At 35.5% G+C, this 21814-nt stretch overlaps 1 protein-coding gene across 9 annotated transcripts in view; it reads right to left on the reverse strand.

Annotated features, from left to right (window-relative positions):
- add3a (adducin 3 (gamma) a) overlaps positions 1-21814 on the reverse strand; it is a 175074-nt gene that overhangs the window by 51064 nt on the left and 102196 nt on the right. For 5 of the 9 annotated variants that reach the window (XM_056447741.1, XM_056447739.1, XM_056447740.1 and 2 more), the window contains exons 1-2: positions 17656-17930; positions 8912-9134 (exon numbers count right to left, since the gene is read on the reverse strand). In XM_056447741.1, the coding sequence (XP_056303716.1) occupies positions 8912-9106 (195 nt within the window). In that variant the 5' untranslated portion in view covers positions 9107-9134; positions 17656-17930. Of the gene's footprint in view, positions 1-8911; positions 9135-17057; positions 17126-17655; positions 17931-21814 lie in introns of those variants that run through there. The other 4 variants (XM_056447734.1, XM_056447735.1, XM_056447736.1 and 1 more) reach the window with 2 other exon arrangements.

The raw sequence follows: 21814 nt of genomic DNA on the forward strand, positions 1-21814 counted from the left end.
ATAATATAAATAGTATGAATGTAAACATTAGTTGAACATGTTACATTGTAACCCTGTGTCATAACAATATGCTACATGACTAGATCTCCAGTGATAAGCAATTTGGCTCTTTGCACCAGATGAAACATGACAGAAATTAAAATACAGCCATTCAGAAGCACAGAATAGTGCACTCACTGCACTTCAATCAAATTGTAAGTTTAAAATGTTTTAAATTTAACTGATACATCTTAAACCTCTTTAACATAATTAAATGCACATGCTGAATCACTGATATATGTTGGCGTGCACTAAGTCACAGTTCTGAAGTTCAATTTCAAACTGTTTATTTTATTTTCAAGATCTGAGGTAAACTAAGAATGTGCTGATTTAGTATGGCAATAAATGTCAATTAAAATGGCATTAAAACTCAGATTATTAGCATTTAACACAAAATTAAGCACATGACGTGTACCTGAGGTAATCATTTGGCGTTGGTCAGGATCAATTTCAGGTGTTGGTTATATATTGCTATCTGCGCTTCCATGGACTCATTTCGGCTCCACAATCCTACAACTCACTGTTTATTTTATTTGTTTATTTGCTCTACTGCATTTACCAACGCTTCTAATTGATTACATTTTATGCAGATGCACTGCCTACAAACTCTACTCTAAAGATGCACTGCCCTACATTCCAATCTAAAATCTTCACATTATTATTATTACTACATTATATTCATATGGTAATATATATTGGAGAAAAAAATGGACCAAACTATAAGGCCAAAACTGCTGTGCAAGGAAAACAAACATACAAGTACCCTGAATCAGTAATGTTGCTTGCAGGTTTCGTTCAGTGAGGTAAACGGCACGATGAAAGACTAACCGTGGGAATCATCAAACATGTCACCAAAGCAAACCTGCAGCCAACATACTTGCACAGGGTTACGCCATTGCATAAACTAGGCTAACATGCCCACACTTGTCATCAGATCAAAGTGGCGATGATCTAAACCCCATAACAATACAAAACATAGTAGCTACAGTAATATCAAACCACAAAACTCTATCAGTCATGGTCGAAAATTTGGGTTTTATGGGATTGCTAATACCTTTAATGTGGGCTAGAGTCCGTTTTGGTTTACTGTATGGTCGGACACGGTGTATTAGCTTTAGTCAACTGTTCACCTCACTCTGTGCACATGTGGGCCACACTTCAAACGCACCGGTCCGAGCCAAACCGGCGGAGTCTTGCCAAAGTACAAAGGTGAGATGGAGATATCCCGGGCTCTAATTCCCTGTGCGAGTATTAAATTGTGCTTCAATGAGAACTGGATGCACAGGAAGGAGTATAAATGATCCTGGCGTGAATTCCTTTTTTAAACGTGAGGGTCCCGACCAACCTAAACCACAGTGCTCTTGGAAACCAGCTTCAACTCTGGGAATGGCATGCTTTAATGCTGAAGAGGGAAACAGAGGGGAGTGGGGGAACTAAAAATATCCAGAGGGAGGAAATTCAAGACAAATTCAATTGTGTCATTACGGTTTAATATCATTAACATGTTGCTTAAGCAAATATGAGCAAAGCCTGGGGTCTGGTAGTTTTTCTGCATTCTGGGTTACATTAAAGGGACAGTTCATGCAACAATTAAAAATAAATGTTACTATTTACGCAAGGTCAAGTAGATCTAAACTATTATAACCTTCTTTCCTCTGTTGAACACTAAAGAAGATCATTTGAAGAAGGCTGGAACCATTGAATTCCATAGCGTTTGTTTTTCCTAATAGTTACAGGTTTTCAGCTTTCTTCAACTTTCTTCTTTAGTGTTCAAGAAATTAAAGAACTCATTTGGAACTTGGGCTGCAAAATATATTGTTTCAACATCGATATCACAACGTGTGAATCTGCAATAGTCATTTCGCAGGAACTCAAGAGATAGAGACAATGAGTTCACTGTACTCAAATGGCCTCCACAGTCACCAGAACTCAATACAATAGATCACCTTTGGGATGTGATGGAACGGGAGATTCACATCATGGATGTGCAGCTGACAAATCTGCAGCAACTGCGTGATGCTGTCATGTCAATATGGACCAAAATCTCTGAGGAATATTTCCAGTACCTTGTTGAATCTATGCCACAAAGGATTAAGGCAGTTCTGAAGGCAAAAGCTGGTCCAACCCGGTACTAGTAAGGTGTATGTTAATTATAAGTTAATTCTAAGATATTTTAAGTTAATTTAAACCATTTGGACACAAGACATTATCAAGTTTTCTACTTTAACAATTAGATTAGATTTGATTAATTGGGTTTATATATTAATACAATGAAGGCACTGTTATTTGACAATTGATTATTGAATTTCTACATCTCAGTACTGTTTAGACACCACCGAAAATCATTGTGTTGGTTATTTAATTTTTATCTTTGTTCTACTGTTTTCATCTGTGCGTTAAATTAGGGCTGCACAATATATCGTTTAAGCATCGATAGCAAAATGTGTACATCCACAACAGTCACATCACTGGATCTGCAATGTTGAGTCACGCTAATTGTTGACCAGAAGCTTGTACATTAATGGCAAAGTTTAACTATTGTGGATTTAAAGTTTATTAATTTCATTTGTTTTTTTTTCTGTTAAACATTTCAAGTAAGTTTAAAGCATTCAGGCACAAGAAAAAAAAGCATTTATTGCTTTAACAAAAAATTATTTAATAAAATTTTTATAGTGAAGAATGCAAATTAGAACTGCCATTAGAACTTATTAGACAATAGGGGTGCAACAGTTCGATCTACTTACGGTTCGGTATGTATAACAGTTTTAGGGTAACCGTTTCGGTACGGTACGGTTTGGTTATGCTTTGAAAAAAAAAACAATTCAAAGAACAATAAACATATTTATTGGTTAACAAACACCAGACAATGCAACAGCTTCACACATTTGACTGTAGATTTGCAATGTAGGGCATTTTGAAAATTGCATGTTCAAATTAATTTAATTAATTAATCGAATTAAACTTCGCTTAGAAGCTTAGAACAAAGCTTAAATTTCCCCTTTTTCTATTTTACATCTCGACTCAACAGTCTCAACCAATTATGCAGATAATAATCATGCCAACTCATCTTAATAATTGAGAACTTTAAATCATTGATTACTTCTGTTAACATTATACAACACATTTTTATTTATGATTTTTTGTTGATTTTATTATGATTTCAGGGAGCTGTTGTATGTCTGTGTGCGTATAGGAAGCTTCTGTGACTGGACACAGACCTCGATCTGGCTATTAGTGACCACTAGGATATCTTTGCAACAAAAAAGGCATTTGTTAGGTTTTTGTGTCTGTTGAAATGTTGAAACACTGAGGGCAATGCGCTGTGATTTGGCCTCACCTAAGCATTTGCGCTGTATCTCCTTCACTTGCCATGCTGAAACCCACAGAAACTCCTCAAACACACGCACACACCAACACACGATGAAACGTGATGTCAGCAACAGATTTACATACTAAGAGGTGATTGGATAGGTCCTCAAACGTATAATGAGTGTGAAAGGTAACCAGAAGTGTACAAAGACGGAACTGCTTTGTTGTAGTTATTTTTATTAACAAACCAATTGTAATACTGCATATTCTGAACCGCGGATCACAGGACGCACCAAACCGTGGGAGGACAACATGTTTTTTTTACTGAGAACCATTGCATCCCTAACAGACAAATATAAAACCCTTTTTTTAACTCTCATTTGTATGTTTTTTAAACGAAAAATAATAATTTGGTAAAAAGTTAATTTTAATAATTTGTGCAGATGCACTTCAATATAAAGTCCCCCCAAACATTCCGAAATAGTGAATTCTTCACAAAAAGACTTATACAATTCATCTGGTGAAATATATTTCATATTGCAATATATATTGCTGAAAAGCAAAATATTGCAATGTCCATTTTTCCAATATCGTGCAGCTCTATTTTAAATAATAATATTTAGTGTATTTTTGCATCGTTTTGTATATTTTATGCAGATGCACTCCCAAACAAAATCATCACAATCAATATAAAATTGTGAATCTTCTCCAAATAGTGATATTTATTGTAATTATATGGCAGAAAAACCAAACATCTCAATGTCAGTTTTTTCCAATATTGTGCAGAAATAGCATAAAAATTTAAATTTTGGGCGAACTATCCCTTTAATTTTGAGACGTCTTGATTTGTTTTGGTTGTGACAGCACAGATGAGGTCTGAACATAGCAAACTCCGCCCTGCCTATAATAGTCTGACCTTAAACACAGTCTCCGGACAGACGTGTAATTTAAGCAGCTCTCTTCCAAACACACGCACACACGCAGAGCGCTGATGCTACAGACGGAGAGAGAGATGAAAGAGAGGCTTGTTGAATCAGCTCTGATAGTGCAGACGTAAACACACAGGCCCTGTGTGCCGATACACCTGCTGCATACCCTGCCTGGCTGCTTTCCATACAGACTGAAGGATGAGCGAGAATAGTATGTAGTGTGCGCCTCAGAAACACGTGCACGGACAGCTGCTGCTAATAAAGCCCGGTGGGCAGTGCTGTAATTAACCGCGCTGTCACTCTGCCTCCGACCATCACAATCACAGACACTACAATGACAGAAGGAATCTATTTCACGTTCACATACTGACACTCTAATCCTGTGGATAATTTCAAGCATGTCGCTTCAAATTAAAAACAACAACCAAAGAGTTACGAATGATCAAACTATGCAGAATTTCACAACTTCAAAAGTTAAAAAGGGGTTTGGAGTCTATGGAGATTCTATGGATTTTTACAATTATATCATTAAACTAAATTTTTTAAATAATATTTTATATATTATTATATAGTAAAAAGTTTGTATGTTATTAAATATTTTCTCTCTTTTTTGTGCTAGCTTGGTTTAGGTTTTTTGACTCTTGCATTCATTGTATTAGATAGACAGACAGATAGAACGACAGATAGAACGATAGATAGAATGATAGATAGATAGAACGATAGATGGATAGAACGATAGATCGATAGACAGAACGATAGAAAGAATGATAGAACGGTAGATAGAATGATAAAACGATAGAACAATAGATAGAACGATAGATAGAACGATAGATAGATAGATAGACAGACAGACAGACAGACAGACAGACAGACAGACAGACAGACAGACAGACAGACAGACAGACAGATAGACAGATAGATAGATAGATAGATAGATAGATAGATAGATAGATAGATAGATAGATAGATAGATAGATAGATAGATAGATAGATAGATAGAACGGTAGATAGATAGATAGAACGGTAGATAGATAGATAGATAGATAGATAGATAGATAGATAGATAGATAGATCGATAGATAGAACGATAGAACGATAGATAGAACGATAGATAGAATAATAGAACGATATATAGAATAATAGAATGATAGATAGAACGATAAATAGAATAATAGAACCATCGATAGAACGATAGAATGATAGATAGAACGATAGATAGACAGACAGACAGACAGACAGACAGACAGATAGACAGATAGACAGAACGAGTAATGGAGGACAGCGCGAGTAATTAAAATGATCTAACTAACGTGACTTAAAAAGCAGACAACTGTTACAGCAGAACCACAGACACACACACACACACACGTGTTACTTTGTTGCACGAGTTTTCTCCACCGCGATTCAGCTGTGATATCTGCGCATTTTAGACTGTAATTGTGCGGAACGATAGATAGAATAATAAAACAATAGAGATATAGATAGAACAATGGACAGACGGATGGATTGACGGACAGACAGATAGATAGATAGATAGATAGATAAGTAAAATGTGTCTTAATATTATGGTGGAAACTGATGCATCATGATGAATAAACTGTTTAAAATAACTTTCACTTTTGCAGCATTACAAATGCTTTCACTGCCACTTTTGATTAATTAACTGCCTTTCTAACAAATTTAAAACTGACCCCAAACTTTAAAAAAGGATAAAAAAATTTTGATGGTCATTTTTACGAAGTGAGTGATGAGCTGGAATGCTGTGCTATGTTAATCGACAGAATGTGACAGATGTTCCCCATACAGCTTAACTTGTATTGAAGCCAGAACGTTTCTTTAAACACAGTGTGTGTTTGCTGAAATGTCCGCAGGGGTGTAATCTGTGCAGTATGTTCACTGTAATCTCTCCGGCGTGTGTTAACTGTAATCTTGTGAGTGAGTGTGTGTGTGTGTGTATAATCTCTCTATACTGTAGGTCAGAGGTGCTGGACTGTGCATCTCTGGCTGGACTGTGTTGTTTATAAGTGAGATGTGGATGACGGCGGTGTGTGTGTGTAATCGGGTGTGGTCTTCCACATGGGTTTTATACTGCAGCTGTGGCTTTTATGCGTACGACTGAGACGTAACTCAAAACATCATACCAAACACACAATTAACTTGATGAAAAACCTGCTCCTCTGACAAGAATAAAGCATAAATCTTTCATTGTGAGCAGAAAGCGGCAGTGTAAGGTGCAAACCAGCTGGCTTCAGAACTAACTTTAGAAGCTCATGCCAAGTCTTGAATTTAAACTTCACGGCAGTGTGGCATTTATTCAAAACCACATGGCTCGAGACAACCTATAAAGCCTATAAGTAAACGATTTTACATTGAAAGCACATTCTTGCTGATTCAATCGGCAGGAAAACATCCTTATACAGTGCCAACAGACCAAAACATGTTTGTTTTACAATACTGTGCAGATAAATGCTGTTTAAATGTGCACTGAAAAGAAAACGTAGGCGAAGGATATAACAATTCCATAACAATTCAATGACTAGTAAACAGCAACATAATGAATGAGAAATTCGAAACGGTGTGGATTAGTTTACTACGCATATGCTCAAGCACAAGTGAAACTTGTGTTCATGATATAAGTACAGGAACAGACAAACTTTATATATCGTTTCAGCATTGTTATCACAATATGATCATTCGCAATAATCACATCGCGAGCAAACGCAATGCTGAGTCTGGATTATAATTTATCGTTTCGCAAGTGTTTTTGGAGACCTGTGACCATGTGAGTGTTTTAAACGCATTCAGGTATAAAAAACTGTACCATTTGTAACTTTGGAAAATTTATATCGACTGAGTTGTTTATAAAACAATGACTATGCAGTATTATTTTACATTTGATTATTCAATTTCTGTATAGCTAAATACAGTTTGACTCACCGGAAAATAATCAAACGCTGTTTATTTAATTGGTATCTTTTTCTTTATTGAATTTATCTACGTTTGTAGATTGTTTCATGTATTTTAGCATTTGTATTCCCCTACAGAATCATCCCAATCAATTCTTGAATCCCAATTTATCCAAATTTCTTGCAAATAGGTATTCAACTCATCTAGTGAAATTTTATTCATGTCGCAATACATATCGTAAAATTAAAAAACAAAAATAAAAATTTTTTTTTAAAAAATCACAATGTTAGATTTTTCTAATATCGTCACATTGAATTTATTTTACTACATATTTTTCACTGTTTACTATTACGTAAACAGATATATTAAAGTATTTTCACAACAACCGGTCAGTTTGAAAAACATATTAAATAAATTATTTTATAAACAAAAAATAAAGACATTTATGTTACAAAACATACATATATGAGTACATATACATATACATATATGATTTTATAGAGTTCCTAAAGATTTTTTTATCAGAAAAAATTTTGTGATACATTTAACTATTAAAATAGTTATAGAGTAACAGTAAATAGTAATAGAGTCTAGAAAATCATTTACTAAAAAAGGTAATTGAAGTTTTTAATGACAAAATGTAATTGAATTAATCATTAAAATAAAGTTTAGCAAAAAGACAACGTGGACATTTTTTTTTCCAAAACAATAAAACTAAAGGAGAGAAAACACTTAAACCAATAGGCGGCGACATCCAGTCATAATTTATGAGTGAGTTATTTAATCATTATTGAAAATGAGACAAAAAAATATTGTTATAAAAAGATAATAATACTGTTGTTGGACATGATTATAATGTCATTACATATTTATATATTTATATTTAACATTATCAGCAAGACAGCAACAGTAGTGAAGTTTTCTTTCACAACCGGAGTATTAAATATTCATTCATTAATTCATTCACTTTCTTTTCGGCTTAGTCCCTTTATTAATATGGGGTCGCCACAGCGAAATGAACCGCCAACTTATCCAGCATATGTTTTACGCAGTGGATGCCCTTTCGGCTGCAACCCATCACTGGGAAATATCCATACACACTCATTCAAACACATACACTACGAACAATTTAGCTTACCCAATTCATCTATACCACAAGTCTTTGGACTGTGGGGGAAACCGGAGCACCTGGAGGAAACCCACACGAACACGGGGAGAACATGCAAACTCCACACAGAAATGCCAACAAACCCAGACAAGGCTCGAACCAGCGACCTTCTTCCTGTGAGGCGATCATGCAACCCACTGCGCCACCGTGACGCCTGGTATTAGATATATTATTTCAAAATGTTATTTATTCAGCGGGTTATTTCTTGATTTAATTTTTGTTAAAAATCCCAGGTTCTATAAGTTATTCTCGTTAAAACCAAAAGTTCATTGCTGTTCTGTTCTTGTAATAAATGTAAAGCAAATCACTTTTCCCTCCTCTCCTTGTTGCTGATCCAAAAAAAATGGTCCAATTCATTACTCTGATCTACTATACTGATTCACAGGTCACATTCATAAACTCATTTCACTGGGTCCTGGTCAACCACATTTTCCTTTTTGGCTCAAAAACACAGTTAATGGCTGGAATATTCAAAAAAAAAAAAGCTTTATCTAACACATAATTTAATAATCTTTGTGTCCATTTCTTTAGCTCACAACATGCGTGTGTGCTTTCTTACTGGACTCTGTAGTATCTGTGTGACCCTCTTCTTCTGCTCCATCATGTTAAAGTCTTGCCGCAGGTCGGGTGACATGTTGCGTGCGCGCAGATATTCAGGGTCATTTTCATTGACACGATCGAAGTATCCCTCTCTCTTGCCCACGCTGGGTGGTGGAGGGGTCGTCACCACCTCCTGTCTTGGATCACCACTCATCTCTAGCGGATTTACCTGCTGTCTTCACCTGGAGAGAAAGTCAGAAATTAGTTTATTTTATTAGTTTATTTCAACGGTTTATTTTAATGCCACGTCAGCATCGAAAGCTATCTTCAAGGAAAAAACTATTACAGTAATACAAATGCTACAAAAATATCGACTTCAATCAAATGGATACTAGAAGTATATAAATACCAGCAATGTCAAAAGTATCGACTTCAATACATATCGATACTAAAAGCTATATAAATACCAGGGATGTCAAAAGTATTAACTTCAATACAAATTGATACTAAAAGCTATATAAATAACAGAATGTCAAAAGTATTGACTTCGATACAAATCGATACTAAAAGCTATAAGTACCAGAGATGTCAAAAGTATTGACTTCGATACAAATCGATACTAAAAGCTACATAAATACCAGGGATGTCAAACGTATTGACTCTGATACAAATTGATCAGATTTGAAAAATCTTAAGTGCTGTTTCTTTTTTACAAATACTGATTGGCCATTGTGCTCACATGCCCAACAGATATGAATGTGATTGGCCCTAAATGTCATCACTTCACCCACATATACGAGCGATGTTAGTTTGAAACAACCGTTTTTATGACTTTCTGCTTGACTTAAAACCCGTTCTAAAACCCATACTAACGTCCCACATAGTATGTCTGATGGACAGGAATATCTTGCAAAACATACACAGAGGTGAATGTTTATCTTTAAGCATAAAAACATGAGACAGTATTGAAAGACCAACACGCTAAAAACATAAACACCTGGTAAAAACCACATGATAAAATCTTGCTTTAAAAGAAGTTAAAAGTCTCAGTATGATTTAAGGACGGATTTCATGTAATACATTTTTGTACATGTATCTCACTCTTCTTGTCACTTGTGTGAGAAAGAGAGATTTATATTAAGAATTTTCTGTGAAAACTTCATTATTTAGATTAATTAGATTAGATTTCCAATTAGATTAGAAACTGTGCAAGACTATTTCTTTGTAAAAGTCCAAATTCCATTGATGTTGTCACATTATTATATTTTAAAAATATAAATCATAAAAGTACTTTAGTTTACCTCATACACAACAAACTTTTAAATACATTCCAGAAAATACAGTGTACTTATTTTCCTACTTCAAAACAATTCCACTCAGAAATAACTAGTAAGTAGAGAGCAAAATTTTGAATGAAAAATATGAATGGTCAGCATATAATGTTTTTGTAATTACTAAAAGTTCAATTATAACTAGTAACATGGATTAACACAGAAAACTTCTACATTTAAAAAAATAAATAAAAATACACAATAAACAACAAGCATTGAAAAAGGAATTGTAATAAACACAGAACAATACATACTGCTCCCCGAAAAAAAAAAAACACACAGAGCACTTCATTTGACTAGCAAAGCTGTCTGGATCAGTAATGCTCCGAGGGAGGCCGGACTCATCATCCCATACAAACACACACACACCGATCAATAAAGTCAAAAAACAAGCAACCACACATTAGCTAAACTGGCTTACTGAGAGTATGGTTGTTCACAATGGTTCACTCTCGAAAAAGAGAAAAGAGCGTCTGTCCAGCCAACAGTGAAGGGTGGCGTCAGGTCAACCAACAGGAGGGCAACACTATCCTATAACACTATCAGGTTTACTTAAGCCTGATTTCAGCTCTCTCGCACAAACACACACACTATTGTTGCAGCCATTACGATTTCTGTCTCTTTTAGTGTGTGCAACTGTGTGAAGCATTACAAACATCTATATTCACAGGTCATTTAAAAACAGCAAGGATGCATTCAATTGATTAAAAGTGACAGTAAAGAAGGGTGTGTAGTGCTTAAAAGTATGTCAACCATTTTACAAAATTGTACATTTTGTAAAACAAAAATGTAAATTAAATAAACAAGAGTACAAAAGTATTCAGTATTGAATATTTAAGGAATACCAGTATGATATTGATTTGACTGTTAAACTAAGTAAGTTCTATTTTACATACTGTACAATATTGTGCTTTTTAGGATTCATCAAACTAAAATTGTGTTAAGTAAAGCCAGAGCAAGACATTGGTGCATCTTAGAGTAACACGATGGTGTTTTGTTACTTGGGGTACTTATACGCTAGCCCTTTTAGTGCACACCCGGGTTTGTTTGATGTCAAGGTACGGTGCGTTGAGCTAGTGTAATTTCGGTCTTTTGAACTTGGCTGTGTACCCACAAACTGTAAACGAATCCGCCTGAAAGAGGTGGTCTGGGGTACGGTTCGCACAAATTCTGGTCCGGTTCACTTCTGTGTAATTGCAATCATACCAAATAACAAAAGTGAAATGCCAACTGTACAACAAACTTTAGCTTTCATAATGTTCATTCGTGTGTGTATGTCTGTGTATGAACTAACAATATCTTGGCGCCAAGTAGGACTGACCCAGTGCAAATGTCTGCTTGTCTTCTCCAAAAGCCACTTCTGCAGATATTGTGTTATGTTCTTTTCAATATTTTTGCGACAGATAGACGCAAGTCGCTCTCTGTATTTTACCAAAACCAAAAGTTTCAGTAAAAGCTGGACAACCGCAATGTGCGTAGGTCTTTCAATCACCTAACAACAGCTGTAGACACAACAGCAGCTCGATGATGCAATCATAAGGTTCAGAAGGAAAAAAGACAAAGTGAACACAAACAAACTGAGAAGGTGGCAAGGGGAGGGGGACAATTGAACTTGCATTCGGACCAGGCAATTGAACCAAGTGTGAATACATCCTTAATAATTCTTTTGAACCAAGCAGTGATTAACTCATCTATTTATAAAGATAGCTTATTTCTAAATGCATCAACCATTTTGAATGAATCACTTGAATGAATAATTTAGTGAATTCACTGATCACGACAAGGATGGCTGTCACCTACTGGCGGCATTAAGAGTCTTTCATTTATCCATTACAGGCCTAAACCATCTACTGTGCAAGAACATAAACCAACACTAAGCAAAATATTGTTCACTTGTAAAAAAAAAAAAAAAAAAAAAAAAAAAAAAAAAAAAAAAAAAACATATTTTTGTCAAAACATTTATAAGGTTTCAAAATGCGTCTAAAACAAACTTTAACAAACTTTCTTATTAAAATATAATAATAAAAAAATAATTTAACCAGTTTTCACTGCAAAATGTTCACCATATGCGCAGATTTAGGAGAAATTCATGCAGAATGCATCTTCGCACCAAAAAACATCAAACGCAGTGCTCAGGACTGGTTTGAAGCAGTTGTCATGATGCTTTACACACATAAATACTTGTGTAGAAATGTTTATTACTAACTCTTCTATGAACATGATTTGATTATAACTGCAGATCAATGATCAATGCGAAAGAACCTACTGTAATGTCTGTAATTATATAAAATAAATAAATAAATGAAAATATATAAACACATACAGCCCCTTACAGTCTCCGATGTTACTAACTACAGAAGAACTACACACAGCAGACATTTCGTTCGTATTTAGGTTCAAAAACAACACAAAATATAGCCTACAGTCAGCGAATACCTCTCATCTGTGTCTGTAATCTTCAGCAGCACATGTAGCCTCTGTTAGAGAGCAATTCCATCCTTCCCAGTTCATATTAGTATAAAAAGGTGAAGATAATAGTTATACATGGCATTTTGTTCATGTTTGCTGAAAAATGTGCTCCTTTTTTTCCGGCTTCTCCTTTGCTTTTTCACGCTTCACTCTCACGTTTGTCAGTGTCTGACAGGATCGGGTTTCAAAAGCACGTCAATAATCAAGCGCAGGTTATTATCATTAGGTTAAGAAGTTTGTTATTGCAGATATTCTGCTAAAAAACTACGAGGCACAGGGTAGATTCTGCTCTACTCCATGACTTTGTGGCTGTTCTTCAAGACGACAACAAGGTTTGTTTGAGCCCAGATCGACCATGGCTCGTTATTACATGCATTTATAATTCCGCTATAATCTCTCGCTGTGTATTTCAAACATGGTGGGTTTTTTGTTTTCATTCTAACTTGTTGCGCAAGCGAATGACGTATCTCTGTAAACCAATAGCGTTCAGTTGCGCGTCTAGCTCTGCCTTTTGTTTGGTACCCTTTCGAAAGGGTGCCGAAAAAGTGGTACGGTTTTTATCGAACCGTACCACTCAGCGGAAACGAGCCATAATATTGCAGCTCATGAAAAGACCGTTACTGCTATTAAGATGAAGTATGCAAATAATAAGTTATATATCAATATCATGTTCGCAATATCAGACTCCACCCGTAAGAACAGCAAAGTTATTATGGCTAACTCAGTTTATCTCATTCATGTCAAGCAGTGCGTGTAGGGCCGGTGGGCGTGTGCAGACTTTTTTTTGTTTGTTAGTTTTGATTAGTGTTGATTTCAAATGCAATAAATCTGTTAATATAAAACTTGTAGTAACGGTGCTCATAATTTTTGGTGGGTGCACCTCAATTTTTGAAGTTAGGAGCACCGGTGCTACCAAGAAAAAAAGGTTAGTTTCAAGTCCTGATAAATATATATATATATATATATATATATATATATATATGATTGTTTGCTTACAAATGTAACCGCACAATGCTCTTGATTTGAGTAATACATGACTAATACAAACAAATATGAGACCAGTTTCGTGGTGAAGTTTAATACTACTTGCCGCAAGGTTTGTTCAAATCCCTAATAAGAGTAAAGACTCGCAAACACCACAGAAATCAGACATTGAGCTGTTGTCAAATCCTTCTGCTGTTGTGCCAGACTGTGTCAGGCATTTCCCAGGCCTCGGTAAAAGCTTTCACCTGTGCGTCTCTCTTTCACCCCCACTCTCCTCTCACACTCATTCTGGAGGACGCAGGGGGTTTCTTTTCTCTGCTGTACGTTGCTAAGCTGCTCATTCAGGTCAAATGGCACTTGGAAAGATGGTTCAGATTAGAGACACACAACTCAGCCAGAAAAGTGCACACACACACATAAATACACCGGGTGGGCTCAATAAAAGAGCCTAAGCCAACAAGCAGCAATACTACACCACACATTTCACACACGTGCAAGAATAGAAAAACAGAACCTTATTTAATAAGAGTTGCGTTCTGGGTAAAACAGCCATGTAAACAAAAATGTATAATAATAATATAACAATAATCACAAACTCTAGGAAAAGAGGGAGCTTAAGTGGATACTGCTTATGTTAAGCTGCATGCATACACGCAACAGCTAACGTTTCAATTCATGATGCAAAAATCCAAACTACTGACTGAGTGGTGACAACAGTCGTGTGCTGAAGGATGACGACAACTCTGACACACCAATCCAGAAGCAGAAACACGACACGAAGGCTGCCAAGCCTGAAAGGCAGAATTATGAACTACCCTAAACAATGAAAACAACAGGTGGGTGTATATAAGCAGACAATAACCACAGAATTTGCCCCTTTAAGATGCAGAAACACAAACATGGTTTAACTCGCTCTGACTTTTCCAATGGCATTTAAACTGCCTTTTATTTCAAAATTGCTCAATTTAAATGCTTGTAATGGTGTTCTGAAAATGAAAGAGGAATAGGAAAAGCACCTTTATTATAGTAGTCTGTTTAACTTGCAGTTTTCTGAAAAACAAAACAAAAAAACCCTACTTGCAAAAGTTTGCGGTCAGTGACCTTTTTGGTCACTTTATTTTAATGTACAATTCCTGCAATTAACAAACCAGTTCAACAAATTACCAAGTAATTAATAGGTAATAAGGTAGAAGTTGGATTAAGGTATTGGCTGGGATTAGGGATGTAGAATAATATTATACTTTGTAAGTACGTTTTAACTGTTTATATAATAATAATTGGTACTTAAACTTAAGTGTTAGTGATTTTTTATTAAAGTAATAAAAACTTTTTTTCATCAATAATGGATTAAATTGGTCAAAAGTGAAAGACATTTATTATTGCCACAATATATAATGCTTTTTTTGTACTTTCTATTCATTAATGAATGCTAACAAAACAGACCTCTCAAAATTAAGCAACACAACATTAACATTGCTTCCATTTCATTTCACTTTTTTAAATTAAACATTTTAATATTACTTAATTTACTTACACATAGAGCAAATTTATTTCCGTGAGTAGAAGAAAACAAAATAATAAAGTCTTGGGGAAAAGGTGCAAAGCATTAATAAAAAAAGAAAGCAGTTGCAACTAGGCATGGGCCGGTATAAGTTTATGACGGTATGTATGATAACCTTGGATAAAAATATCATGGTTTCACAGTATCACAGTATTGTGATCACTGCTCTAAAACTAGTTTTTTTTTTATGTCTGGGTAAAAGAAAACAAAAAAAAAAAAAAACTTTTTTTTTCCCATTGAACACAATATATTTCATTTTAAGAAACATTTATAATAGCTTGGAGCATGTAAAATCTATATTATAATAGCTGTAGCTTGACTGTAGGCGTTGGTGCACGATGTAACTACAGAAGCTACAGTCAAGCTTTACCTAAGACACTTGTTTTAGGTCATTTTTGAGCGTGATGCTAACTAATGATCTAATCCGATTCACTAATTTATGCTAAGCTAAGATCAAAGTGAGAATGGATAAAAAAATGGTAAAACTTGACTGTTTAACTACAGGGAACTTATAAAATGACATTGAAAAAGTGAAGTTTTCCTTTAACTGCAATTTTTGGCAAACTTAGTTTTTACTGTGTTGCTGATATGAATAAATAAATTCAGCCTTGCAGAGAATAAGAAGCTTATTTCAAAAACATTAAAATTACTGTACCAACCCAAAGCATTCTTAATAGTAGCGTAATCATAAAGACCCCTTTTTGCTACTTTAGAGGCTTGACAGGGTGTAATTTTAGCATGAAGTACCCATCTAAAACTTTCCACCGTCTGTATAAAAACAAACTGCTTATTGGAGATCAAATCTGCTAAATATGAATCTACAGTCGGCAGATGTCCTGTGTATGAAATTACATAACCCTGACTGTCAATCTCAGCTTATCGACAGCTTTACATAAAACGTCGCGCTGATCTGGGACGTGTTGTTGATTGTTTCAAACTGTCAGGGGATAAAAAAAAAAAGTGTGTGAGAAATGTGGAGAAAGAAATGGGGAGGATCCTCTATAACAGCTGTTCGCTCTCCACATTCAAGGCAATAATGAACTGCTGTGCAGGATTTCTTTGCATAGAGCAGTGCTGCAATTACAGAAAGGACTCTAGTAATACAATAGCCAAACAAGACAATAAAATACACTAGAGAGACACCAGCAGTGCAAGTCACAAGATTCTGTGTGTCCTATAGTCAATGCCTCATTGTGCAACTGCTTTTCTCACCGTTTAGATACAGGACTCCCATTACAACCAGTACACTGACAAAATAAGTAGACAGACATTTACAGCAGAAACTGATACTACTAAATTTCATAGCAATTGAAATTACACGTTTTGTTTGAATTAAAGAGATAGTTTGAATTAAAGAGATAATTAAAGAGAAAATTTAACTTTACTCACTATTTACTCACCATCAAGTGTTTGAAAACCTTTATGATTTTCTTTTCTCCTGAAGAAAGTTGAAAGCCTGTAACCACTGAGTTCCATAGAAAAAACAAATACTATGGAAGTCAATGGTCACGTTTCCAGCTTTCTTCAAAATATATTTTGCATTTAACAAACCAAAATAATTCAAAAAGGACTGCAACAAGCAAAGGGTGAGTAAATGATAGCAGACCTTTCATTTCTGGGTGAACTATCCCTTTAAATGTGAAATTTTAAAACACATTACCCCCGTTTGAATACATAATTCAATAATCATTATTATAAAGATTTTACATGCTTCATTGTTGGATGGGGATTTTATTACTGGAACCAGAATTTTTAAAGGAACCTCTTATTGCTTAGTATTTAAGTAAGTAAAGAAGTAAAAAAAAATAGCATGTACTTACCAAGTCTACAATCCTGAGTAGGCTAGTGCATGTTAATCATGTTACTGCTTTAATCTAAAGTTAATTGTTAATTAATCAAAATGAAAGCAACAGCGATTTTATTTAGCAAATGTCATGACATTAATGAATTTTTAACCGAGTTCAAAGTACCTTTTGAGTGACTTCACAGTGTGTGCCCCCCCCCATACTCCACACCCCCTCATCATCAAGTGTGCCGTACTATTTCTCTTTTTATCTTTAGCGCCTCTATAAATAGGGCGCGAGAGATTTCCAGACTCAGATTTCAGTTGCGGTAAAAGGGTCTCGGGCTCAGAATAGCGGACTGTGAACGAGCGAGGGGGTGTGTGCGTCCTAGCGCAGAAAATATCGACAAGGTAAGCAAAAGAGAGCAATAAGTTATAAACTTTTACAAGACTTGAGAAAAACTTAACATTGAAGAATTCAAAAATAGTGACGGTTGAAGTCCTCCTTTAAGTCTGTTAATGCTGTTGTGATTACGTTACAGTCAAGTAATATTTGTGATCGACACCAAGAGTTTTAATGAAAACACAGTAAAGAAAACAAATAAGTTTCCCTGATTTTAAGCCGATAAACTCACCTGTTTGCTCCTCACAGAGTGAAAGTCCAGTGAGCGCCCGAGCGCATCTCTCTCATTCCCGCCTCAGGAATCCCAGATTACCTCAAAGGATTAAACTCGACAAAAACACTCCCAAAACTCCACAAACAGTCCGCAAATCCACTCAGTAAAGCTCAAAAGGCAACTCTCACACTGCGACACTCCTCTTTCCTCGTAAAAGGGGAATTTTCGGTTGTAGAGCGTGTGTTTGTGTATGTACGTGTGTGTGTTTGCTAGGATCTGTTTCAGGAGAGAAAAACTGAAGCGGTCATGTGATCAACTAATCCGGCCCCTTCTCTGAGCACACAAATCTCATCGACCAATCGGATTGTAAGATTTCTCTGTGCCCCGCCCATTTGTGTCCAGGCTAAAAGAATTAAAGGTCAGTGTTTACAATACTCTCTCTCTCTCTCTGTGTGTTTTTGTGACACAAAAAGGCACAAATGTGTATAATGACATGGGTATAACACGGTTATTACAAGGAGATGGCGAATTATAAGGACATTGCTGATATCCCTATTTTTCAAAAGGCTTATAAATCATACAGAAAGAGGTTTTTTTTAAAAGTAATACTGCACACAGTTTGTGGTGTGGTGTTGGGTTGGCCAATAGAAAAAAATTGTACTGTATAATAACTATGGAAACCCTCAGAAAGTCCCCACAATTCACAAAATCAAACCTGTATGTGTGGTTGAGAGAGAAACAGAGAGAGAGAATGTGTGACACAAATCCACACACTATAATTGAGTTAAATCCTCAATTCAGACACAAGCAATCTACACAAAGATATGAACACGGGCACTTTTTACAGCACTAGATTATTTCATTAGCAAGTGGAACACAGCTGTGATTCAATGCCAAAAAATCTGCCCTATTTATCGTCAAATAAAAAAATGAGCAATGAACAGTAAAAGTGTTGTACTGTGTCCTGCTGCATTCCAGATTTAATCAATGTTTTGAGTTCAATACAAGTTCAGCTCATCATCCGAGACATGCGGTGGACTAGGCTACAAGATAAGAATTTGATGTCGTTTTTTAAAGCAAGCAAAGATCACATTTGCCTTAATTCACATAAAATGGAGTAATCTGGGACAAGGATAGCAGAAACACACAGCTTATATTTATTCTTTCAATACAAAAGTGTGTTTTATGTCATTGTCTTTACATGGTTATTACAGCAGTTATTTACAGCAGTAATTTTGTTGTGACTTTTGTAAACTATTTTAAATCACATTAGCATCATGTTGTTAACGTCATCTGGCTCTAGTTTTGGGGGTAAACGTGTTTAACTTTTTTATGGTGCATACACGTCTTTAACTACTGTTTGAAAAAACAAATTATGAAATTATGTAATGATACAGTAGTACTTTTCAACTAGTACTTTAAACATAACTGAAAGCCTGACTGAACTACACAAACCAATTTCATAATTGGCCTCTAAAAGCACCCAGCTCAAATTAAACAAATCAAGTAAATGGCTTCCTGCTATGTGCTGTTCAGAAGGCTGGAGACGTTTCATATCACATATTTCTGATGAGCAATTTCATGTAAATGTCAGCCTTGCCATGAAAAAAAAAACATTCACCAATAAAGAAAAACTCTTTTTAAGTTGTTTGTGCAGGCTTGTATTTTACAGTACTGTAAAAATACTCAAAAATGTCTGTCAATGTTTTCAACTGATATTATTTGATTTACCGAAATCACATCAGTGTCACAAAAGTGTCAGTATCACATCGGTCACATCCATAGCAAAGCTTTTTCTCATATATGCAAAAATATAAAATAAAATAAATGACTTTTGTTCTATGAGCCAACTCTTATCCTTTTGATTGGTCTTATTTTTTGCCATTATTTTTACAGAATTTCTAAAAAGCATGTAGTAATCTTTTGGTCACATCCATAACACAGTTTCCCCTCCTCATTTAACATTTAAAACACGTTTACAAATTTATATTTTTCCTGATCTCTTAACTCTGTGGTTAGTTGTTTTTGAAAAAATAAACAGATGTTTTAATACACGGTACTGTTAACATATAAACTTAAAGGCATCTTTATTAGGTACACCTGTCTAACTGCTTGTTTACACAAATTTCTCATCAGCCAATCACATGGCAGCAACTCAATGCATTTAGGCATGTAGACATGGTAAGGACGATCTGCTGCAATTTAAAACTGAGAAGAAAGGTGATTTAAGTGACTTTGAACATAGGCATGGTTGTTGGTGCCAGATGGCCTGGTCTGAGTATTTCAGAAACTGCTGATCTACTGGGATTTTCATGGACAACCATCTCTAGGGTTTACAGAGAATGATTCGAAAAAGAGAACGCGTCTACAACATGAACATGGATCCATCCTGCCCTGCATCAACGGTTCAGGCTGGTGGTCATGGTGTGGGGGACATTTTCTTGGCACACTTTGGGCCCATTAGTACTAATTGGGCATCGTGTCAACACCACAGCCTACCTGAGTATTGTTGCTGACCATGTCCATCCCTTTATGACCACAGTGTACCCATCTTCTGATGGCTACTTCCAGCAGGATAACGCACCATGTCAAAGCACGAATAATCTCAGACTGGTTTCTTGAACATGACAATGAGTTCACTGTACTCAAATGGCCTCCACAGTCACCAGGTCTCAATCCAATAGATTGCAACCTTTGGGATGTGGTGGAATGGGGATTCGCATCATGGATATGCAGCCGATAAATCTGCAGCAACTGAGTGATGCTATCGTGTCAATATAGACCTTAAATCTCAGAGGAATATTTCCAGTGCCTGGCTGAATCTATGCCACAAAGGATTAAGGCAGTTCTGAGGCAAAAGATTGTCCAAACTGGTACTAGTAAGGTGTACCTAATAAAGTGGCCGGTGAGAGTACAGTCTATAAATGTATGTCAAGATTTACTGCAAATGTCACATCCTTAACACTGGAGGTGCTCTCTTCTAGTAAGTGTGTGGCATTCCGGACTAAACCAAATAAATAAGTACTCTATCTAAAACTGTTGTAATTATTATTCATTTAATGCAAAGTAGTATTGCAAAACATTCTGTAATCTATATTACAGAGGATATTTTATCAGTTTCATTGTGTCTCATTCGGAGACAGGGCACTGTCCTCTTAGTGCCTGCATATAGCATAAGGTATCTAACCGAAACTTAAGAGAAGACAGACATGTCAGATAACACCATAATCATAAATCTCCCTCATTTTCCTGTCAACATAAACACAGACAGATAAACATTACTCACCTCCACATACATCTTATCTCAGACACCATCAGGGAAATGAGGATCAGTCCGCCTATATAACTCTTGTGTACACAGACTACCACCAGTATAATATAAAGTATAATATACCAAAAATATAGATACAAATTCACAACTAAAGACATGATGGTGAACTCTTTAGATTTCAGGTATTAATATACACATGGGGAAGTTCTTGAATACATTCGCAACAATATAAGTCCTGTTAGCGGCCATTCATACACCACAAATACGGCTGTGTTCAGATGAATACTGCTGCATGATTTTTATCTCAACAAAATAAACAGAAAAGTGACAGCAGTGATAAAACCACAAAAATCACCTGATTATAGTGATGGAGATGTTTGCTCAAGCTCTACAATTTGTCACTCAAGTCAAGTCACGTTTAATTACATAGCACTTTATAAAATAGCTTTACAGTTAAGCATGAAAAAAACAGTGCCAGTGTCAGATTCAGTCAGAATTATAACTTCAGTTTCTATTATAAAGCAGCTCTTTAGCTTGTTTGCATTTCGTCTGATCTGACGAACTGAACAGATGTGAACTGGAGAAAGTGGAAACATCAATGTGGAAAAGTGCAGTGCACACCTACTGTACCTATCACACAGAACTTAAGTCTTCAAACGAAGAATTTAGCATCTCCTTTGTTATTCCAATAGGTATTAAAGTAAATTTGTTCAAGAGATTGCTTCAAAATTCAAGATTCATTCAGTAATAAAGCATGTAAAGTCTTTATAAGAGTGATTATTAAATTATGTATTCAATCCGAAGTACATTTTTTAAGATTAAACGTAGATTATATTGTAATATGTTAAAGAAAATGATTGAAACAAACAAAAGTCTGCCAGAAACTCTTGTAAATTACTTATTTTT

This window comes from Danio aesculapii, chromosome 22, assembly GCF_903798145.1.
Source record: "Danio aesculapii chromosome 22, fDanAes4.1, whole genome shotgun sequence".
In the NCBI taxonomy this organism is placed as follows: Eukaryota; Metazoa; Chordata; class Actinopteri; order Cypriniformes; family Danionidae; genus Danio; species Danio aesculapii.